At 35.4% G+C, this 25652-nt stretch overlaps 2 protein-coding genes across 2 annotated transcripts in view; both read left to right on the top strand.

Moving 5' to 3' along the window:
• LOC130010552 (hepatocyte growth factor receptor-like) overlaps positions 1 to 8288 on the top strand; it is a 54702-nt gene extending 46414 nt beyond the window's left edge. Inside the window, exons 13-18 of the mRNA XM_056102412.1 lie at positions 746 to 880; positions 1797 to 1880; positions 2210 to 2394; positions 3605 to 3714; positions 5718 to 5880; positions 8148 to 8288. Coding sequence (XP_055958387.1) covers positions 746 to 880; positions 1797 to 1880; positions 2210 to 2394; positions 3605 to 3714; positions 5718 to 5880; positions 8148 to 8288 — 818 coding nt within the window. The remainder of the gene's footprint in view (positions 1 to 745; positions 881 to 1796; positions 1881 to 2209; positions 2395 to 3604; positions 3715 to 5717; positions 5881 to 8147) is intronic.
• LOC126826696 (hepatocyte growth factor receptor) overlaps positions 1 to 15625 on the top strand; it is a 140464-nt gene extending 124839 nt beyond the window's left edge. The window contains exon 21 of the transcript XR_008788800.1: positions 10315 to 15625. The gene's annotated coding sequence lies outside the window, so the exon portion shown is untranslated. The remainder of the gene's footprint in view (positions 1 to 10314) is intronic.
• Positions 15626 to 25652: the final 10027 nt, after the last annotated feature.

Raw genomic sequence — 25652 nt, 5'->3', positions numbered from 1 at the left:
TAAGTAATTGATAACATACCCAAAGAAGGGTTTTTTAAATAAGACTATCAAGATGGTGAACAAAATCTTCAGATAACTATATTCTGGAAAATAACATTATTCTGATTATACATACAATATACTTTCAAAACGGTACCTTATAATCTACTATATATATGTATATATGAAAAACTAATGATCTTTACATGTTATTTTCTATCTATTTAAATAAAATGGTTGCTTAATATTACAATTTCTATCATTCCTACATCCGCTCCATCTAAACCCCAATTACCCAAAATAAGAGAATTAGCACACATACCTGTAATACTGAAGTAGTATAACTGGAACAATTCTCTGAAAAATAACCTAACTAGATTTGGAAAATAAAGTTAAACAATTTGATTGAAGATATCAAATTGTCCTTACACTTGGAAATCTATCTAATGTCTGATGTCTAAAGTGAGGTTCAGATAAAAAGAAAACTTGCTTGTAACCAAGGGAGTAGAATTGTACTCACCCCAAGATTTGGGCTCTAAGAAAACAGTACAGGTTAACAAGCCAAGTTAAAGGAGAGATGTTATTATAGACCAGTTGCAATTAAAATTAGTGTCAGTTTGTTAGTTTAAAGGTGCACTCACTCAATACACTATATTACTTGACATAATAAAACCTATAAACATATTAAAATTCCGCTTTGCTACATTATAACATTGCTTTTAACAAACTAAACATAAAATCATATATAGAAATATTATGTTTACAGATTATACAGAAAGAGATGCTATTGCTGCAGCTGCACCTTCAACCCTTATAGATGATGATCTGTTAGCTTTAATAACAAATGAAAATCTGCTTATAGACAGTGAACATTTAACTAAAACTGAAATATTGGGCAAAGGTAAAACTAGCACTTATGGATGTAGTATTGACTAGTGCCTGCACGATATATTGTTGGCACCACAATATATTGTTGGCATAATATATCATTCAATTGATGTATCGCGATTCACCTCTCCACTATTCGCATTATGTTTTTTTTTGTCGCTTCAGTAAGTAACCTGTCACTCTTAATTATCTATGTCACACATTATCCACACAAACACTCTTAAATGATTTTGGTCATTGTTTTGATCTACATCAATGTCGGGATATAAAACAGTTTAATTTCTTCGACATTGGCAGGACTAAAAATATCAATTATTCATTTATCTTGTTGTTTTCTTGATAAATATTGACCTGGTTATGAATCATGATACGAATCGTATCATAGTACTTGAATTACAATATGTATTGTATCATGACTGCCGTGGCAATACCCAGCACTAGTATTCACTCAACCCTTAATGTCTTTTTAAATTATTGCCTTTATAAGATTAAACACACTAAAAAGATAATTGAATTTAAATTTCAAAATTATTCGATAGAGGAATTTTAAAAAAAATTGCTTATATTTTCCATTAGTGCATAAGAAGAACAATTAGGGAAATCGATTAAGAAAATAACGTCACAGTCTATGGATGCCTTTAACCTGGCGTAGATATAAAATTGAAAATGAGATGCTCAACTACCTTCTATAATATTTTATCAGTTGCTTTTGACACATTGAGCTCTTTGTCATTATCAAGATAGGATCATCAAAATGTTCGAAAAACTGTCATAGGCCAAAAATGGCATGGATTTAACAATGAGGTGAGAATAATAGTCTGGTGTTGTAGTGAGAGTCCTGTGTTATCTCTCTGCTATTTTATTGACTATCCAGGACATGGTTTTTGATATGTACAGTATTTGAATTATTTGTATTGTGTTTTATGTAGGTAATTTTGGCTGTGTATATAAAGGGTTTCTTACATTGTCTGAACAAAAAGGAGATATATTGGTTGCTGTTAAAACTTTACATCGTAAGTAAACGCTACATTTTTACTCTATAATTAACAGAAACTTGATGATGTTGGTTCAAATATGTATGATCACACATGACAAATTAATCTTTTTCGTTCGTTTCTGGTGTTTTACGTCCACTTCCACCTAAGGTGATATCGTAGACAAACAAATTAATCTGTTGTACCAGTTTTTATATTGTCCTTGATTTCACAAGTTCAAATCTGACCAATGTATTGTCAAACATTTGCTCTAATTAACTTTCAAAGTATTGGCCATGTGGAATGTGTAAATACTTGAATTGATGTATGGATATTGAAAACATACTTTCCAACAATTTGTTTTTCAGAGAGTAATCCTCGTGAAATAGAGCTAAATGCTTTTCTCCAAGAGGCTCTATTAATGAAAGATTTTCATCATGAGAATGTTCTAGAATTAATTGGGATATGTCTTGGATTAGATGCCATGCCTCTTGTTATTCTACCGCTTATGGAACACGGTGATTTACTCAGCTACATCAGAGATGAAACTAATGTAAGAATTTATAAGATTAAGAATACAAATTTTGTTAAGACATCATTAATACAGATAAGGAGTTTACTCTAGTTAAAATATCAGTAATCCAGAACTGATTACCAGTACATGTTGGCTCTAGGAACAACTACAAGCCAATCAATCTTGAATTAGATCTGATAATTACTAGAGGTCACTGTGGCTAAGTGGGTAAGATGCTGGCTCGCTAGCCTGGAGGTCGGGTGTTTGATCCCTGCATTGGCAGAGGATTTTCCAGCGTGGTTCCCCCTTGTCAATGATGCAGGACGGAGGGCCTAACAAGCAAGGACAGCTGTCTAGTCATTCGGATGGGACGGAAAACCGAGGTCCCGTGTACACATTGGTGTAAACGTAAAAAAAAATCCCCTGACAGTTGGAATTCAATATAAGAGTAGGCTGTAGTGCCACTGTCCGGGCAAAATTTCCTCATAGCACACTGTATGGCGTATGCCCGTCTTTATCAGCTCAGTTTGGAGCAGAACAGTAGGACGTTAAACCCCATTTCATTTCATTTTCTGATAATTACTTGTTACTCTTGATCAGTGTCTTGTAAACGCTCCCATTACCTACAAGTTAGTACAAATGAGTAAACAATCAACAACCTATTGGACTGCTTGGATAACTTAGCTGCTGTGGGCATAGTTTTCATTGCCTGGCAAACTATATTTATACATAATTATTGCACCCACAGAAATTATTTATTTTTACTGACATGCATCAACAAAAAACCAAGAGAGAAGTGCAATCACCGGAATTGTGATCATTCTGATTGGTCAAAAATGTTCCTCTACTATTAAAACATAATTCTGGGTTTAATTAGAAGCGTTATGCTATTAATATCTTTGCCAGTGCACAAACATTAATCACTTTTGGTACATGCCAATGTTGCTCCTGACTCCCCCAAATTATAAAAAGCCCCCATACAAAGTTCTGGTGGTAGTCATTATACATATTCCGTGATCTTGTGTTGAATTTAACCAGCACATTAAGGTTACATATTTTACTTGTATTCACAGAAATATAGCTTTGTAACAGTGTATTTAATGTCTGGCTGTTTGTTTTATTTGCTTTTAATTTTTATTACTAGAATTAACTGGGGTTTATTTATTTTTTATAATTTTGTTTTATTTGCTTTTTTTTAAAGTTTTGCTTATTTTTATTTTTGGTTTGTTATTGGTGTGTTTTATTTCAGAACCCCACAATTAAAGATCTAATACTGTTCGGTATAGATATAGCTAAGGGAATGGAATATTTAGCTGGCCTTAAGTTTGTTCATAGAGATTTAGCTGCCAGAAACTGCATGTAAGTTTATTAACAATATAACACCCATTGTTTATTTTAATGGTTTTCCCCAAGAGTATAAAAATAAAATAAATAAATCTTTTACTCATGACAGAAATAAATTTTTCTTTCATAATTTCCTATCTAAAAGTATTTGTTTACAAAATGACATACTAGTCTTTAAGGCCTTTAATTGTTATACGCCCACATTTTCATGTGGATGTATGTTGTCGTCCCCCCTGTCTGTCCACAATTTGCATGTGGACACTCTACAGGTCAAAATTTTTATCCAATTTTGACGAAACATGAAATATAGGTTTATCTCCGATAAATCTTGGTTTCTTTTGATATTGTCATGTATCGGATCGTATCTTCATGGATTATGGTCCCTGATTGTATGAAAAATCACGTTTTTAGCTTGTGGACACTCTGCTAGAGGTCAATTTTTTTCCAATTTTGATGAAACTTGAAATATATGTTTATAACCAATTATCTCGGTTAATTTCGTTATTGACTCATATCGGTTCAAAAAAATCACGTTTTTAGCGTGTGGTTCTTCTAGAGGTCACAATTTTTATCTGATTTAAAAAAAACGTTTGAATCTGTCAGAGTTACACCATAATGATGGTCAAAATTGAATTTCGTGAAAATCGGACCGAAACTGCCAGACAAAATGGTCACTCCCTATATGCAAATAGTGTTAAAGTATGTAATATCAAGGTTGTGGACCCTCTAGAGATAACAATTTTTATCTGATTTTGATGAAACTCAAAACATGTGTTTATATCCCAAAGATCTCGGTTTCTTTTGATATCTGCGCATATCGAACCGTAAATTCCTGGATTATGTCCCCAGATTGTAAGAAAAAAATTGCGATTTTAGCTTGTGGAACCACTAGAGGTCACAATTTTTATCCGATTTTAAAAATCGTTTGGATATATCATCGTTACACCTGATGGTGATTGAATTCCAATTTCATAAAAATCGAACCAAAACTGCCTGACGAAATGGCCGTTCCCTGAACGCAAATTGTGTAAAGGTATATATTGCAAAGGTGGTGGACCCGCTAGAGGTCACAATTTTTGTCTGATTTTGATGAAACTTAAAATATATGTTTATATCCCAAAGATTTCAGTTCCTCTGGATATTCGCACATATCTGACCATAACTTACTGAAATCACATTTTTAGCTTGTGGAATCTCTAGAGGTTACACTTTTTATCCGATTTTAAAAACCGTTAAATATATGACCGTTACACCATAATGAAGGTTGAGTTCAAATTTTGGGGAAAATCAAAACGAAACTGCCCCACAAAATGGCTGCTCCTTGCGCATATTGTGTAAAAGTATTAATACGAAGGTTGTGGACCCTCTAAAGGTCACAATTTTTGTCCGATTTTGATGAAACTTATGTTTATATCCCAAAGATCTCGGTTCCTTTCAATATTTGCACATTTCAGACCATAACTTCCTGGATTATGGTCCCTGATTGTAGAAAAATCACAGGTTTTTTTTTTTTTTAGCTTGTTCTCTATCCATCTCTTGCAAAATATTGGTGTATCTTGCCTGGCAACCGCTGGTTTTAGACTTGTCTTGGAAACATAAAATAGATTTAAAGTTGCATTGCCGAATTTAGTGACGTGCTTGCGATGGCTTAATTTCAGAAGCCAATGAATGTATCACAAAAAAACAAAACAAATATAAACATTAAACTAAAATATTTTTTATAGTACTAACCATAATTCCTATTCAATTTAGATTTAAACTTCTAAATATCGTCTATGGCTCAGTAAATTTTTTATTGCCAACATGGAGAACTACTATATAATGTGGATATACAATTTGAATAGATTGATAAATTCTCTAACCTGTATTATAATTTTGAGTGATTTCTCCTATAGACTGTATGATCACGTGTGTCTCAAAAATTCTGAAGGTCTCTTAGTTTTCTTGGTATAAGATTATAACATTGTCTATAAACTTTTTGTAGTCTATTTTATTTGATTTAACTTATCATTACGAAGGTTGGATCAAGATTTCCGAGCAAAGGTGGCTGATTTTGGTTTAGCAAGAGATATCTATGAAAAAGATTATTACAGTTCAGACAATAAAAAAATGAAATTACCAGTAAAATGGATGGCAATGGAAAGTTTGGAAAAAGGAACGTACAGTGCTAAATCAGATGTGGTGAGTTAAATAATTTTATTATATGCTCACATTTTCATGTGGACGTATATTGTCGTCGCCCCTGTCCGTCCGTCCACAATTGTTTGTAGACACTCTACAGGTCACAATTCTTATCCGATTTTGACAAAACTTGATATATAGGTTTATCTCCAAAAGATCTTGGCTGCTTTCGATATTGGCATGTATCGGATCAAAACTTCATGGATTATGGCCCCTATTTGTACGAAAAATCACATTTTTAGCTTGTGGACTCTATAGAGGTCACAATTTTTATCCGATTTTGTTGAAACTTGAAATGTAAGTTTATAACCCACAGATCTCGATTCCTTTCGATATTCGCGCATATCGGATCGTAACTTCCTGAATTATGGCCCCTGATTGTACGAAAAATCGCGTTTTTAGCTTGTGGACCCTATAGAGGTCATAATTTTTATCCGATTTAAAAAAAACGTATCATTATATCACCGTTACACCCTAAGGAAGGCTGAGTTCGAATTTCGTGAAAATCAGCCCAAAACTGACAGACAAAATGGCCGCCCTTCGTTCTCAAATAGCGTAAAAATGGTATATCAAGGTTGTGGACCCTATGGAGGTCACAATTTTAATCTGATTTTATTGAAACTTGAAATATAAGTTTATAACCCAAAGATCTTGGTTCCTTTCGATGTTCGTGCATATCGGACGGTAACTTCCTGAATTATGACCCCTGATTGTACGAAAAATCGCATTTTTAGCTTGTGGACCCTATAGAGGTCATAATTTTTATCCGATTTTAAAAACCGTATTATTATATCACCGTTACAGCCTCAGGACGGCTGAGTGCGAATTTTGTGAAAATTAGCCCAAAATTGACAGACAAAATGGCCGCCCTTCGTTCTCAAATAGTGTAAAAATATGGTATACTAGCAGGATACCCGGCTTCGCTCGGGGGTCATAACTCCGAAACCGGAAGTGGTAGACTAACGCCACCTGGCCTATGTTACTCCCCGGTCCGAGCTACCCCTATACCCCAAATTTCAGACTCGGGGCAGACCTAGTGTAGCCGCCAACCCCAAACAGACCGGCTTCGCTCGGGGGTCATAACTCCGAAACCGGAAGTGGTAGACTAACGCCACCTGGCCTATATTACTCCCGGTCTGAGCTACCCCTATACCCCAAATTTCAGACTAGGGGCAGACCTAGTGTATCCGCCAACCCCGAACAGACTTCGCTCAGGGGTCATAACTCCGAAACCGGAAGTTGTAGACTAACGCCACCTGGCCTATGTTACTCCCGGTCCAAGCTACCCCTATACCCCAAATTTCAGACTCGGGGCAGATGTAGCCGCCAACCCCGAACAGACGGACTTCGCTCGGGGGTCATAACTCCGAAACCGGAAGTGGTAGAGTAACGCCACCTGGCCTATGTTACTCCCCGGTCCGAGCTACCCCTATACCCCAAATTTCAGACTCGGGGCAGACCTAGTGTAGCCGCCAACCCCGAACAGACAGACAGACAGACAAACGACAGTCACAAATATATATATAGATAGATAGATCAATGTTGTGGATCCAATGGAGGTCACAATTTTTATCCGATTTTGTTGAAACTTGAAATGTAAGTTTATAACCCAAAGATCTCAGTTCCTTTCGATATTTGCGCATATCGAATTGTAATTTCCTGAATTATGGCCCTTGATTGTAGGAAAAATCACTTTCTTTTTAGCTTGTTCTCTACCCATCTCTCGAAAATGTGGGCGTATCCTGCCTGGCAGCCGCTGGTATTAAATACAAATCAATGACAAACAGGATTTATTGTCTTAATAAAGATTCAGAATTAGCAGTCTTGTTGTAATATTAATTATAACCTTGGCTACTAGAATTAAATTAGTACAATTTTTCCATTGATATTATTATTATTAAAGGCATATCGTACTTGAGAGTTTATGCTTGAAAATTAAATCATATATTATTTTCTATACATTTGATTAAATATAATTGAAATCATACCATGCCTAAAAATGTTAAAAGCACCGGTTGTTAGTAAAATAATGGTGGTTTTATTATATACTCGAATTAATACATGCACACTCCTAATTGATTGTGTGACTGACTACTCATTTTCTGTAGGACTGCCTTAAATACATCCCATTTAAAGCATTTGAAAGATAAACATACTAGACATAATGACCAGAAAAAAGCGATATTATTCAAGATAGACTGCACAGGGGCATGTCAATATGATTATACTTAATTACAATAAGTTAACTATTTTGTATTTTATTATAGTGGTCGTTTGGTGTAGTTTTATGGGAGTTGATGACAAGGGGAGTTAATCCGTATCCCGAGGTAGATAACTGGGATGTTATACGTTATTTAAAGGCTGGAAGAAGAATGGCTCAACCCCAATACTGTCCTGATCCTTTGTAAGTAACATTTATTGTTATATTTATGAACCTATTGATAATTCAAAGACAGTTTCATCACAATTCATGACCAAGAGTTCACAAGGAAGTGAGACTGAAAATAATATTAGTATTATATCATTTAGATTGGAAATAGAGTAATAAATTAATCCCTGAGCAACAAACTTGACAAATCTGAATAAGTAAAGTACGTTTTAATCCAAAACAGGTTTCTGGCTACAGTCGTTCATCAACTATAGCTCAAAATGTGTCCTGGATTAAATCACTTTACTTTATACAGTCTTGTCAAGTTTGTTACACAGAGATTAATTTATTTAGATTATTTACCAGGATTTTTACCTGCTCTTCCCCGACTGTAACACTGAGATCTAGACTTACTTGTACTGTAACAGGGATTCTTTCACCCTTCTACCACTTCCAGACTATAACAAGTCCCCAAATTGCACATTATAGAAGTGCCTTGATTATCATAGCTATATTTTTGCAAAAATTAAGGTGGCAACTGATTGTCATGTTTGTAAATTGCAAGACACCTATACAATTGAACAGTAAAATTTCTTAAATGTATGGCCCTGTTAAGAAAATGTAGTGATCATTTCCAAATGGTTTTGGTTTGAAAATTTAAGACTTGGTAATTGGGCTATTTTTTCCACACGTTGGTGTTTGATTTTCTTACTTAAACCGACCTTTATCAAAGTATATCCTGAGAGATCTGGGCTTGCTTCTAATAATTACTAAATCATTAGCACAATAAAATAAAATTATCATATTTACTGTAGACTCAATCTTACACTTGCACAAATAAAAAAAAGAATTCCTGTCTTTAACTTTATTTCAGGTTTGAGATCATGAGACAATGTTGGAATGCAAATCCACAAGATCGACCTGCTTTTAGTGATCTTGTGAATGAAATTAGTAATATGATACAAAAACTAGAACACAAAACAGGTCCACAGAAACGAAATATTGAAAGTACTTATGTTAATGTTGATACAAGTGCTGAATGTCATTATGATGAAACAGATAAATTAATGTCTGGGGCTACAGGGGGAGCCATTGGTGGATCATCATCAGAAGTCTAACAACCACAATTTATTTTATAAAGTATTATAATTTTTACATGTTACTTTAGTATTGTCTTAGAAATGTTAAATTTAATGTTATTAATAGTGTACCAGTAGTATACAATCTAGACTCTTTAAGAAATTGATTTTTAATGTGTAACTTTCATTATGTTTGCAATAAATCATCAGGAATTATATACGCATTTCATTAGAAATAGACACATTATTCTGGTATGAATCCAAGACCTCTTCCCCAAAACAGGATATACTCCATGACTGATTTTTAGGGGGAAAAAACCTGGCAGTTTATTATTACTATGTTTGTTTGAGAGAGACCAATATAAACTTAAAATATTTCCCAATTTTTCCATGAAAAAATCAAATTTGTGTCTTACAAGCAAATCAAAAGTATCTATGGAATTTAAAGGTGATTCTATTTCCGAGATATCTGTACTGTATAGAATTATAAATTATTCACTTCCACTCCGTATCTCAGCCATGAATGTTTAGCCTAATAAATGTGGATCACAGGTTGGTTGAAAGTGCTTTTTGTACATTTTTATACACCCACATTTTCATGTGGACGTATTATGCCGTCGCCCCTGTTTGTCCATCCGTCAACAATTTGTTTGTGAACACTCAACAGGTCACAATTTTTATCCGATTACGATGAAACTTAAAATATAGGTCTGTCTCTCAAAGATCTCGGTTCCTTTCGATATTGGCATATATCGGACGATAACTTCATGGATTATGGCCCCTGATTGTAAGAAAAATCACATTTTTAGCTTCTGAACACTCTAGAGGTCACAATGTTCATCTGATTTTGATGAAACTTAAAATGCATGTTTATAACCCAATGATCTTGGTTCCTTTCAATATTTGCACATATCGAATCATAACTTCCTGAATTATGGCCCTTGATTATACGAAAAATCGCGTTTTTAGTTTGTGTTCCCTCTTGAGGTCACAATTTTTATCCGATTGAAAAAAACATTTGAATATTTCACCGTTACACCCTAATAATGGCTAAGTTAGAATTTCGTGAAAATCGGACCAAAACTGCCGGACAAAATGGCCACCCCTCGTACGCAAATAGTGTAAATATATCAAGTTTGTCGACCCTCTAGAAGTCACAATGTTGATCCGATTTTGATGAAACTTGAAATATATCTTTATAACCCAAAGATCTTGGTTCTTGTATGTATGCGTGCATATCGTACCATAACTTCCTGAATTATGGCCCTTGATTTTACGAAAAAATCACTTTTTGTTTAGTTTGTTCTCTATCCATCTCTTGCAAAATGTGGACTTATCCTGTCTGGCAGCCGCTGTTTTTTTTTATAGAAATATTTTTATATTTATTTATCTTGAGAAATATGACATTCTGCATTACATGTGAAGGTTTTTGTACTTTATTATACTATACGTCCACATTCATAATGTGGACGTATATTGCCGTCTCCCCTGTGTGGGTGAGTGCGCGTGTGTGTCGCCTACAGACCGCAATTCTTAACTGATTGTCTTGAAACTTTACATACTTACTCCTTATACCCTAAGGATGTTCCCTATTTTTTTTGGTGCATGCCCATTGCCCAACCCCCATGGGCAGAGCCACACCCTTTTTTTGTATTTCTTTCTTTGTCGTCTACAGGTCGCATTTCTTATCGAATCCACTTCAAACTTTGCATATTTATTCCTTATACCCTAAGGATCGTCACTATTGTTTTTGGTACATGCCCAACCCCAAGGGAGGGGGGTTGGATGGCTGAATGGTTAGTGTGCGCGCGCTGTATCATAAAGTCTGTCATTGAGTCGACTGGCGTGGTTTCGAATCCCCGGTTGTACGTGACAAGGAGTAGGGTCGCCTGTCCAACCTCGTGGGTTTTTTCTGGGTCCTCCGGTTTCCTCCCACTGCTAAAGACCCCTATGCGCAAGCGAATAATTGAAATAAAATCAAAAAACCATATGTTAGTCCCGAAATGACCTAGTTTGTGTTGAGTGGAGTTAAACCCCATTTCTCTCTCTCTCTCGCAGAGCCACGCCCATTTTCTTTTTGGGTGTCTGTATGTTGCCTACAGGGCGCAATGCTTGACTTATCGTCTTGAAACTTTACATACTTATTCCATATACCTTAAGGATGATCCCTATTGTTTTTGGTGCATGCCCGACCCCCAGTGGCAGAGCAACGCCAATATTTTGTATTTTTTTGGCATCGACAGGCTGCATTTCTTAACGTATCATCTTGAAACTTTGCATACTTATTCTTTGTACCCTAAGGAACAGCCCTATCGTTTGGGGTGCACGCCCAACTCCCAGGGGCAGAGCCACGCCCATTTTCTTTTTGTGTGTCTGTTTATCGCCTACAGGCCACAATTATTAATCGATCGTCTTGAAAAAATTGCGTATGAATTCCTTATACCCTAAGGATGACCCCTATTGTTTTTGGTGCATGCCTGTCCCCCAGTGGCAGAGCCACGCCCATTTCTTGTATTTATTTGTTTGTCATCTACAGACCAAATTTCTTAACATATTACCTTGAAACTTTGCATACTTATTCCTTCTATCCTAAGGAACATCCCTATATTTTTTGGTGAATGCCCAATCCCCAGGGGCAGAGGCACGCCCATTTTCTTTTTGTGTGTTATTGTGTCACTTACAGCTTGCAATGCTTAATCAGTCATCTTTAAAACTGTTTTATACTTATTCCTTATACCCTAAGGCTGACCTCTATTATTTTTGGTGCTTGCTCGACCCCCAGGGACAGAGCCACGCCCAATGTTTGTGTTTCGCCTACAGGCCACAATTCTTAACAGATCCTTTTGAAACTTTGCATACCTATTTCTTATACCCTAAGCATGACAACTGCATGTCCCAACCACCAGGGGAAGAGCCACGCCCATATTTTTGTGTTTATCGTTTACAGGCCGCAATTCTGAATGGATCAACTTGGTACTTGGCATATGTATTCCTTATAACCTAAGGACGTCAATTATGGATTTTGGTGAATGCCCTGACCCCCAGGGGCGAAGGCCACAATACTGAATGGATTATCTTGGAACTTGGTATACTTATTCCTTATACCCTATTTATATTGTTCCATATTCAACCACCAGGGGCAGAGCCACATCCGATTTTTGTATTTATCATCTATAGGCTGCAATTCTGAATGGATCATCTTGGAACTTTGCATATTTATCCCTTATACTGAAAGACAGCAACTATTTATTTTGGTACATGCCCCGACTTCCTGGAGCAGTATAATTGTCATATTACAGCCATCTCATATTTCATTCTCTTCATTTTAAAAAGTACCATATCAATCAAAGCTGGAATGTGGACGTATATTGCAGCGTTAGCGATGCTCTTGGAATTATTCTTAACCACATTGGTTGATTCGCAGTTTTGAATGGGAAAACTTGGAGATGACATTTTGAATCTGCAGTAACCCTCAGCCCAGTCCCAAAAAATTAGTGCTCAGTATTTTAAATATTATGCGTCGATATATAAAATTGTTTCAGGGCATGGTATGACATCATTCTTTCACTCAGCTGCAGTCTTATACTATCACAAAACAGGCAGAATTGACAGGCAGATGTCTAGATTCTGTCCAATTTCTGATCCTTGCGTTCATAAGAATTTGCTCTCAGCTATGACCTCAAATGCCAGGTAATTGACTTAAATTTTCACAATTTTATTGGGGAGATCCCCCAAAACCCCCCTTGTGTTACTTGCCCCTATGGCACTCACAGGATGCCTTTGGCATGTTTAGCAGAGAGAAATAGTAAGCTAGCATAAATGTTTAATCTATAGAATTTTAACATTTAAGATCTAATCATGGTTCAAAAAGCTTAAATAATTGCCAAGATGACCCATAAACAAAGTCCCTTTTCTTCCTGAACAATTTCAAATTTGACCAAATATAATGATTTTAAAAACATGACAAGGAAATGATATAAATATATTTTGCTAATTTAATTTGCTTTTGTATGTTATTATTTAATTAATATTACGATACGATATTATATTATATTCTATTATATAGCTTTAGCTTTAATTTTAATCATTTAATAAACCCACATATATTATATTAATTCTAGTTTTTATTGGATTTCGCAAATAGAACCATATCACCAGATTTAAATATTCAGTTCTGTAAGTCTCAACACGCCAGATTGTTCACATATTTCTTAAAGTTAAAAATATGTGATCATATTTTAATACCATGATATCTTTCAGTTGAGATGTTTCATCATACACTCTCTTATTATAAAGAGTTGTAACAAGTTAGTATAGGTGAATAGATTTGAGTTGAAAAATGACATGTTTTGTGTATGTAAAATCTAAGAATAAAGTCCCAATTTATCCTCCATACTTTCATATAGGTGTATATGAATTTTCCTACTTCTGTTCCTCACTGTTTTGGTAAAATATGATAGTCATAACAATGTTATTCATTTAAATTCAATTAATACTCAGCAGATCTTTTGATGGTCTCCAGAATATCCTGTGTATTCATAATTAGTTTTACATGTTATAGTGTACATTTATATCTTGATGTCGATAAAAATTATTTGAAATATTAACATTTCTGAATATGAAATGGTGCTAATCATAATGGCTTTTACAAATTATTGAATTAATTAAATGATTATTTCTACACTGATACTGCTATTGTAAAATATGGTGTAATCAGACCCATGGTCTTAAGAGACCGACATTTTAATAATAATAATAATAATAATAATAAAAACTTTATTTAATGAGGCAACATATTTAGTTTGCAAAAAAACCCAAAAAACTAATCTTCCATAGGTCCCTCCTAAGCTACAAAGACATATATACATGTAATATCAGGATAAATTTAAAATCATTAGAAATGCAATAGTATTTTAAAGTGGGAAGTTTGATAAGTCACTCCCAAACTACAAAACGTATACATTATACAAGTAGGATATAGGAAGAACACTATAATTACACAGAAAATAAAATAGAATGCAGTCGCAAGTTAAAAATAATAAGTATGTCATCAGTTGAATATTATGGTTCCTTCAGTGTGCAAAATAAATGAGTTTTCAGTTCAATCTTAAAATGTTCAACATTTTTACACATCTTTATATCAAAAGGCAGATTGTTCCATAAAAGACATGCAGAATAATGAAAAGTACGTTTCATGGATTCCGCTTTGCATTTTTGAAGAAAAAGAGATTTACTGGTCTGTGAACGGAGCAAGATATGTGGTATTATTTTGTCACTCATTTCATCTGTTTGTCTAAATTGTTTAAAAGAAGTTAGCAACAGAGCGCTAACTATCATAATGTTACGTTAACATTAGTGAGATGAAGAAAGTTGTTAAATTTAAATTAATATATGACCAAGATCGGTCCTTGTTCATTTTATGGAATGCGCAGTCTATTTTACAATAGGGACTGAAGTTATCTCCCCTTGTAGGCATTTTTTGCAAAGAATCTTTTAATCTGCTGAAACTTCTGCTGGTTTATTATACTTGTATATAATGTGATTAGTATTATACTCTTTCTACTAAATTTATATTTATATTCTTTATTCTTTGATCTCTTTTTATAATTACATGATTATAACTCTGTCAAACCTATTATGAATAAACATTTTGAAGTGAGCTCATACATATTTGTAATATAACTTGTCGATTTCATTAAAATGTTGTAAACTTTGAGAAAATATTATTGCATTTTAAAGTAGGTTGAATGCAGACAAAATATAACAATAAAATGTCACTGTATGGTTTTAAAAAAAATTATAGTGCCAATTACATTTGCATTTGATTGTGTTTGCAAAGTCTTAAACTCAACACTACTTATCGTTTATTCAGGAGGAGCCACAGTGACTAAGTAAGTAAAATGCTGACTTGCTAGCCTGGAGTTCGCGGGTTCACTGCCGGTGTTGACCAAGAAAGTTAATTGGGATTTCCGGCGTGGTTTCCCCTTGTCAGTGGTGCAAAAACCGAGGTCCTGTGTAAAGATTGGCGTGCACGTAAAAGATCCTGCGGCAGATGGAATTCGATATAAGAGTGCACCACTGTCCTGACAAAATTTCCCAAAATAGTACACTGCATGGTGTATGCACGTCTTCATTAGCAGAACAGTAGGACATTAAACCCCAGTTTGGCAGACTCCACCATTGCTCCATTATTACCCGAAAGTTATTCTCAATTTTATAAATATTAATTACATGTTATTATTTACTTATGTTGTATAATTTTCTTAAGCTTACATTTAATAAATCAGTATTCATTTTGTTTAAGATGTGTTTTCATTTCCTAATTATTATTTGTATCACACTTCAACTGTATTAAGACAGGTGTTTAGAAGTTTGAGTTTACATGTTAATGGTAGAGTAAGAGTGGTCCACAGCCTCAAAGATTTGTGCTTTATGAACATACCTGTCTTTCATCTTAGCAATACTTTAGTTGTTCATGTCGCTCTAATCACACTAAAATCAATTGGGTTAAATTTGAAAAAAAAAAAAAAAATTGTCAACAATAATATTTTAAAAATTTGATGTTCAGAACAGAATAGGCAAAGTAAAATAACACATGGTTATGTGCTATTGTTAGTGTTAATTGAACCAGGGACCATCTTTAAACTTAAAGGAGCTAAATCGCTAATAATGTAATCTGATTGTATATGAACTGATTTACATTCATTTGTTTCCGTTTTGACTCTAATTTCAAATCAGTTATGTCCAGCGAAATACGGCATGAGTCTCAACCGAATAGAAATTTCTACGGCGTTGCCGCATGACATGAGTTGTGGAATATGTCTAACCTCGCTCTTTCTGGTCACTTGTTACAAATGATGATGAAACAACGCACTATGGTACACGATTCGTGTACCAATGGTAAAATATTTATTTTGTCTTAAATATTGGATATCAGAAGCCTGACTGTTCCCGGTAAGATAACAACATCAATGTTGATTTGAATTGACAAATAATTCGTGTTTTCAACGTGTAAGACTTTGGATGATATAGAGTTAGAGACTTAGCTACTTTAACAAATAAGGATGACTTTTAATATTACCAGTATAATAGAAGTAGGCTTCTAGCATGAACACGAATTACCGAAAGAAAAGTTTCCACAGAATGAAAAGGTTTGGCCACCCCTAATGTACAATGAACGAATATCAGTAGGCATACATTACTTTGATCCTGTACATGATCTGTGTGACATAACATTGACAACAGACCAATAATTAACCATGGATCATAATGGGGAATCAAATTCAGTATAATAGCATTCCTGCAGCAATGGCCCAATTGCTGTACTGAATGCGAAAACTTTGGGTATTGATCTTGAATACCATTGTTTGAAGTCATATTTATATTTAGATGTACTAACGTAAAATTAGGCAGAAATTAAGAAGCATACCACACCTTAGTCTCTACTAAACAAGCCTTTACGCTTTTTGTAGCGTTAGTAAGATAGTACAGCTTTCATGCAAATTTTTAAAACATTTGTTTTTGAATTAATACAGATTCACAGTCGTTATTGTTTGTATTTTAGAGGAGAGCTGAAAAAGACTCCCCTTAAAGATACATTATGTAAGATTTAGATAAAGAACTAGCCATTCGTGCTATAATAGTTCGAAAGTAGATGATGTAAAATGAATAATTTGAAAATTTCATTCAAATTACTCTATTGCATGCGAAGATATTAGCCTTTGAAGGTTTGATCGAAGCTAAGTCTCGGTCCTCCATATTTGATTAAATCAAAGTATCGCTGAACCATTCTAATCTATTTAATACCAGAGAAATCTGATACCATCGAGAGTTGATTAAGGCCAGGATCAGTTAATTAATGTCTAATTAATACTTTAGAAAACATTTCAGGCCTAAAGAAAGACCTGCAATAGGCAGAATTACCTCTTGCATAATGTATGTTCAATCAACAAATTAAAAAATCGCTCCCTTAAAAAACTTCTCTCATTTTCGATAAGAAGAGTGATTTTCATTTAGAAATTAAGGAGAGTGATCTGATTAAGGAGAGTGATTAGTTGAGTGTATGGGAAATTGGGAATTGGTTCTGAAGATCAATAACTGCATGTTAGGTGGTCATTCCTGATAACCCTCCCCCCCCCCCCCCGACTTTGTAAAGGAGAGCGATGTTCAGTTTAAAGGAGAGGGAGAAAAACCTCCCCTCGGTCGACATTCAGGTGAGCAGCAGGTGCTCGAGAGCAATCGCTCGTGCTCGAGAGCAATCGCTCGCCTTAAAAAACAATGACTGGATTCATAAATCTTTTAGACATGATTATAGGTGTATGCTCTATCAAAAAATCTTCTTTCTTGCCTATACATGTATTATGATAAACCTTTTTTCTTCTTTGGGCACAAGATTATTTTCTCCTCTGGAGCAACCTTTTTTGTAGGGAATTGTCCATGCATCTTGTCTAACTCTTAACAAGATACAAGCATCTTGTCTAACTCTTAACAAGATACAAGCCAAAGTATTCATCAAAATTTGTGACTTTTAGAAACTGAAAGACACTCTTTGACCAGTTAGGAACTCTTTCCTTTAGATGTCTGATACTATTTGGTGGATGAGTAGGATGTTAAACCCCATTTCATTTCATTTTGTTGGTGGATCTATTTTATTTGAGAGTGAGATTATCTGAACTTCGATCAAATAAACTTTGGAATTCATTTATACAGCTTCACTATACTCAATCTACATAAAGTTACTAAGGTTCAATCTTAAAAGAAATGTAACTGTGGGTCAGTATGTACCGGCGCGTCGAATTACCCAATAATACCCAATAACTGCCCAATAACTCCAAATAACACCCAATAACTCCAAAATAACACCCAATAACTCCAAAATAACAACCAATAACTACAAAATGTTGACTTTGGAAAAACAAAATTACCCAATAACACCCAATAACTGCCCAATAACTCCAAATAACACCCAATAACTCCAAAATAACACCCAATAACTCCAAAATAACAACCAATAACTACAAAATGTTGACTTTGGAAACACAAAATAACAGTTTAGTTGAATTTAAGAAGCATCGCTGCTTTGTGTCCAAATCGGAGTTTCACGCTCACTCGCCTGAAGGGAGATAACTCGTATATGTGATTTTTGTTGACAAGAAATTAATAACACCCAATAACTGCCCAATAACACCAAATTGTCGACTTTGGAAATACAAAATAACAATTTAGTTGAATTTAAAAGCCTCGCAACGTTGAGCCCAAATCAGAGTTTTACGCTCACTTGCCTGAAGGGAGATAACTCGTGTATGTGATTTTTTGTTTACATGAAATTAATGTATGCTTTCGTTGCAATTCGTTTTAATTATACATGGGCGTCAAATGTGGAATAACTATTTCAACCCCTCCATGGGTATCGTCAGGCGGTTGCAATAACAAAACGTTATTACAGATGTCCCCGCTATAGTTTTTCATGAAATTCAAATTAACTTCCAATAATTTAGCGCAAAACTGCGCTACCCGAGGACATAACGATTAGTCTGTAAAGAAATTCTAATTAACTGCCAAACATTCTACGCACAAAGGCGCTACCTGACGAGATAACGAGATACTTGGCTGTTAATTTTAATTCCTTTACAAACCAATATTTTATTAAAACATACATATATTCAAAAATGTTTCCTATGAAAATATTATAAAGATAATAAAATAATTAGTCTGTAAAGAAATTCTAATAAACTGCCAAACATGCAAAATTTTATAGAACATCTCGAGATCCTGCGATCCTGTGATACTTTCTCGAAATCCCGTGATCACCTGTTAATTTTCTCGAGATCTCAATTTAATCTTCTCGAAATCCCCTGATAATTTTCCTGAGATATTGACATCCTGTGTAAATTTTCTCAAGAATTTGAGTTAATGTTCTCGAGATATTGACATCTTATGTAAATTTTCTCGAGATCCCGGGTTAATATAAAACTTTACATGATACTACATGTATCTCCACGTTGTGAAGCCACCATTCGCCCAATACTTCGCATCAAATTTGATAAAAAAAAAGTACTCTAACATTTTTTACAAAGGAAAACTGCCAACTAATGAAAGAATAAACGGACAATCGATAGGGTACCCATGATTTACACTAAATTTGAAATATGATTAAAATCGATAGGGTTCATCTTCTTATGGCCCCAATATACTTCACACCAAATATGAAATTCAAAACCCTGCCACGTTAGCTTTAACGTGTGAAGCTTTGAATTACAGACATGCTTGTTAAATTATTCCAATTTAATGTGTGGGCGACGTTTAATTGAAAATGTCATTTTTTGCATGGTTTTCAGACCATATATTGTTTTAGAATAAAGCTAGATATAGAGTTTATTGTCTTGTGGCACAAATGCTTCGGAGCAGATTTTAAATAAAAAATCTTGAAAAACTCTGGGCTCTAACGCGTTCAAAAGGTTTACCGGAAAATAGGAATTTGAACGATAGCCACGCAAAGTGTGGAGATACGCCCACGCAGCATCTATGCCTCAACAGCAAATTATTCGAAAGGAAAACTTGGTTGTTTAATAAATTGAATAAGGATCTAGCATTCATCAAGAAATTTAATCTTTATCGGGTTCACGTGCTTGTTATATCTCTGGGACAGAAAACCTTATATTGCTGAAAATTAACAGGGGTCAGTCATCTTTGTCGCGGAACACTGAATATCGAAAATCCGTTAAAAACGAGGTTTTCAAAGAATGGAGAGTATAAATCCGGAACGGAAGATCGCTAACCATTGAATATGAATGACCCCAAAGCTTCACACAAAATTGTAAAAGCGAAGCCTCTATGACGTGAACAAGGCTTCCAGGGAGGTGAAGGGTGTGTGTGTGTGTGGGGGGGGGTATATTACGGAACAGAAGGTGAATGCTGTATATCGATAGGGTTCTTCCTCTCCTCGTCACAATTGAAAAAAATACGGACAAAGAGGGTAACTCTCGAACAGAAGTTTGCGAAGTACTGAAAATCGAAAGGTCCTAGTGCTTCACATCACATTTGAAAAACAAAATCAGTTAAAAACTTTAGCCTCTAATTTTTTCGGAAAGGGTGGACAACTCCAGAACGACAAGGTGCCCTCTCATGGCCCCAATACTTTACACTAAATTTGAAACAAATCCATTAGAATCTGTAGGCTCTATCGTGCTATTAAGGATTTGGGGAAAGTGTTGTGGGGGGGGGGTAAACTACGAAACGAATGGTTGTGGGGCGCTGAGAATACGTTAAATCTACGTGCACGCATAAAAACACCCGAGATCTCGAGAAAATTTACATAGGATGGCAAGATCCCGAGAAAGTTAACTCAAATTCTCAAGATCGTTAACACAGGATGGGAGATTCTTGAGAAAATTATTAGGGGATTTCGAGAACATTAAGTTGAGATCTCGAGAAAGTATCACAGGATCGCAGGATCTCGAGGTCTTCTACAAAATTTTGCGTGACCCCTATACGCTTCCGTACTACCTGACGAGGTAACGAGATACTTGGCGTTTAATTTTAATTCCTTTACAAACCAATATTTTATTAAAACATACACATATTCAAAAATGTTTCCTATGAAAATATTAGTTATTTTTATATCAAGCCAAATTATACCATAATAGACTTTAAAAGAAATATTGTATCAATACAGATTACATAAGAATTGAAAAAGGAAATGTAACATAAAATATAATGGGGTTTAAAATTAAAAAAATCTGTTGTGGGGGCCACCCTGAAGAAAAAACCTGCTGTGGAGGTTCTTGGAAGAAAAAAAAAAACCTGTCTTGGAGCATAACTGAGACGTTACCTGCTGTGGAGGCAAATTTGATATGTTACCTGCTGTGGGGGCCGATCTGAGACAATCAATAGAGACTTTTGGCAAGCGTAAATTCCTGGTCCGTATCACGTACGTATCCATATGGGTGTTGTGTGTGTGACGTCATCAATGTGTGTGTATTTCTCATACGTGATACGGCACACGGATACGGCAGCGCGTATCGAACAACTTTCATACGGAAAAGGTCCGTATAACATTTTCATCTTTTTACCGTCTTTTGTGCTACTTTTAGACGCTGGAATGTTATATCATAGCGTTTTTATGAATATATGTGTATTCTAGAACGTGGCTAGGTGGTTAAGACGCTGGCTCGCTAGCCAGGAGGTCAGGTTGTCGATCCCTGCATTGGCCGAGAAAATTCATCCGGATTTTCCGACGTGGTTTCCCCTTGTCAGTGGTGCAGAACGGAGGGCCTGACAAGGACAGCTGTATAGTCCTTCGGATGATACGAAAAACCCAGTATAGGAGCAGAACAGTAGGACGTTAAACCCCATTTCATTTCATTTGTAGGCCTATTCTAAAACACGAAGGTGTATGTTTGATGTGATTTTAACCAAGATAAGGTAAGGAATGGAATTTAATCATTATTTTTTTATGTTTTTTTCTCGGAATTTTCATACTTTTCCTGTCTGTCTGCATGCTGGTTGATCTAGGTGCTAAATTTAGGGGGCTGGACCTTGCAAATCTGTAAATGATTTTATTCTATGGTAGCGAACTTTCTGAAATGATACATTAGTGAAACCAAAATTATTTAAATTTTTTATAAGCTCAGCGATGGTCGAGCGACTTCGCTCTGTCATCATGCAGTAATAGAACTAAAGGCCTGGTCCACTGCACTTACGGATGCATAGAGGATGTAAAACAGGGAAAAAAACGTGCCCTCCGTTTGAAAACGCCATGCATCCGTTGTGTACTCATTGCATACGTGTTTCATACGCTCTATCCATCGAGCATCCGCGCAAAAAGTTTTGAGCTGCACAAAACTTTTATAACAGATGAACTTTCTGCCGTGTACGATGTAAATGTGCGACATATACGAGCACCAAACGTTCCATGTACGTTATCATCCGTTAAACGTCCACTGTATCCTCTCTGCATCCTCTGGGCAACCTTGCAACTCACATCCGCTCCAGCTGAAAACGGAAAGAGGGGGGAAAGATAAGGTACATGGAACGTCTATACATCATTTGTAGCACGGAAATAGAAAGGATGTAAGCGTATGCATCTCGTATATAAAGTTTTCAAAACGGACAAAGCGTTTGTATCTGGGATGTATCTGGTATATTGAAGGATGTCTGGAGTTTACCTAGACCCTTCGGAACTGTCATCCACTTCCATCCGCTAGGCTTCCAATGAACATCCATTTAACTTCCCCGCTACATACTTCCCACGTTCGTTCTTTTCCATTCTGTTTTCGCAAATTTTCGTCGATTTTGTCAATTTCTTGAGCGGATGAAAACGGATGGAGCCACCCCCGAAAGTTTGCTCATCCGCTGTGTTCTTTTTGCATACGTTTTGTGTCCATCGGCCACTGGGACCGGGCCTTAAGCTCAGCTTAGCGACGCATTCGTACGCGACGCGAAAATCTGCCAAAACTCTAAAACTATATTGACGCAACGTATCACGTATACGATACGGATACGTGATACGGATGGGAAAAATTCCACTTGCCAAAAGTCTCTTTTGCCTTCAGTACTGGGCAATCTGAAATGTTACCTGCTGTTTGGGACAATCACCTGCTGTACAGTGCAATCTGAGACATTGCCTGCTGTACAGGGCAATCTGGGAAGTTGCCTGCTGTACCAGGCAATCTGAGACGTTACATGCTGTGGGAGCCTATTTGAAGAAAACGATTTTATGTGTGCCACTATTAGATTGAAGACAACTCATAAAAGTATAACAGTTTTGTTACCATTAAAGTCACAATAAGGAGTCTCTGTCAATCAGAAAAACCAACAGATACGACCTGACCCTGGAAGACAATGAACAAACATGCATATAGGCTATAGTTTATATAGAAACCTTAGGTACATGTACTTAGCATGTAAAAATTTAATACTCAGATGTGTGAATTAAATGGAGAAAAAAAATTTGCCTTATAGTCTGCAAACTAAAGTGCCTGACATCTGATGACTATTATGTGATAATAAAACACCACTTTTACATTCTATTAATTTATACGGTGAATTTTTGCAACATTTTTCAGAGATCGTCATTATTTATTTCATTAATTTTTCGGAATTAGTAATTTCTATAATTGACTAATAAATTGAAATGTAATAAACACTAGTCACTGTACTTGAAGCGTGACAATTTTTCAGGCAGCATTGATTATTCATCAATGATTATTGATTTCAGTTGCAAAACCATTGAACAACTCACAGGCTACAATAACAGAAAAATGCAACTGAGGTGGTTAAATTTTCAAAAATTTTCTTGGGAAGGATGAGGCCCCCATCCCCCATGGACTAAACGATTGATTGCTTATTTGGAATTCAAGCAGTGGACAGACTAGCCAAATTGCGACCATTTCTTCAAACAATCACAGGATTTCTTGATATGAGAGATGATTGGCTAATGAATTCTACAATCGTGCAAATCATTTTCCAAGTAGCGGACACACTAGGCTAATATATCAAACATGTTTGATTCAGGCGAATCATTTGGCCGAATAGAAATTCGGCTGAATCACAGTGGACAGTGGACACACCAGGCGAAATTTAGTGCCGATTGATTTGGCCGACCGATTCAACCAAATCATTCAGATAGTGTGTCCCCCACTTCGGGTCAGCCACCTAAGTTAGGTTATATTGGACCACATTGAAGTTGCTGGAATAGCAGGAACATGGGCTTGCGGATATTAACTGTTCAAAATTTTCTCCTGACAGACTTGTCTCCATAGACTAAACTTATAATGCAGTACCCCTGCCCTAAACCAGGATTAGCACACCTTCGAGATTTAGTCTTGATTGTCAAATACCGTTGCTACTATAAGAACTAATCCAAAACTTCAAACACTGAAGGAAATTTTCAATATATTCATTTTTCAGTATCTATTTTGGAACTATTTTGGCTATAATGTCCTGCTCTTTATCTAAATTTTACATAATGCATCTTTACGCACTGATATTCAGCATCAAGGGCAATATTGATAACATTTATTGTGGTTCACAAAATGGTAAACTGCCCGCTGACAATTTTTTTTATCAAAGCCATCTTCATTAGCCCAGTTAGTGCAGACAAATAGAAAGTTAAACCCCATTTTATTTCATTTTATCAAGTTCATAGAATAAAGCTACAGGTTAAGATATGTTTTGTTGCCTGAAGGTTATGTAGCCTGTTCATTTGTTCTGTAGGGTATAGTCCTTCATATTATGGGAATAGGTCAGTTAGGTCAAATGTATGTCTCCTAATAAATATCTCTTGATAACTGATAAAGTGCAGTATGAGTAATATCATCAACCAAGAAGGAAGTAGTTTATAAACTAATCATCTCTATGTTTAAAGAGAGATACCGGTACATATGCTTGTTGCTATTTACGGATGCTGTGTTTGTACTCAAATTGTTTTAGTAGAGAAAAATACATATTTAGCTGTCATGTTGTAAATCAGTGACTTAGATTTACAATAAACTGGTGAGTGTGTAAGGTTATTTTGAAATTTAGTAGTAAAATTTGTTAATTAAAAAGACTACTGAGAGTGGCAATTTCGCTGCCTACTTAGATCTTTGTCTCGATTTTGACAATTGCCATAAACTTAGTATTAAATTATATTATAAACTTGATGACAAAACCGTCGATAACCACGCATATCAGAATGTAACTTCCTGGATTATGGCCCCTGATTGTTCTAAAGATCGCGTTTTTAGCTTGTGGTTCCTCTAGAAGTCCCAATTTGGATTCAATTTTAATATATCACCGTTACACCTCAATGAAGGTTAAGTTCGAATTTCATAAAAATCTGACCGAAACTGCTGGACAAAATGGCCACTCCTTGTACGCAAATAGTCTAAAAATATGTAATACCAAGGTTGTGGACCCTCTAGAAGTCACAATTTTTATTCTATTTTGATAAAACTTGAAATGTATGTTTATATCACAAAGATCATGGTTACTCTCAATAATCACGCATATCGAACGTAACTTTCTGCATTACGGCCCCTGATTTTAGCTTGTAAACCCTCTAAAAATCAAAATTTGTAATCAATTTTAAAAAACGTTTAAGTATATCACTGTTAAACCTCATTTAAGGTTGAGTTTAAATTTCGTAAAAAATTGACCGAAATTGTTGACAAAATGGCCACTCGGTGTACCGAATAGTCTAAAAGTATGTAATACCAAAGTCACAGTTTTTACTTAATTTTGAGGAAACTTGAAATCTTTGTTTATAACCCAACGATCTCGTTTCCTTTCGATAATCGCGCATATCGGACCAGAGTTTCCTGGATTATGGCCCCTAAATTGTA

This window comes from Patella vulgata, chromosome 7 (genome assembly GCF_932274485.2).
Source record: "Patella vulgata chromosome 7, xgPatVulg1.2, whole genome shotgun sequence".
Taxonomy (NCBI): domain Eukaryota; kingdom Metazoa; phylum Mollusca; class Gastropoda; family Patellidae; genus Patella; species Patella vulgata.
This window is presented reverse-complemented; position numbering and strand designations above follow the sequence as displayed.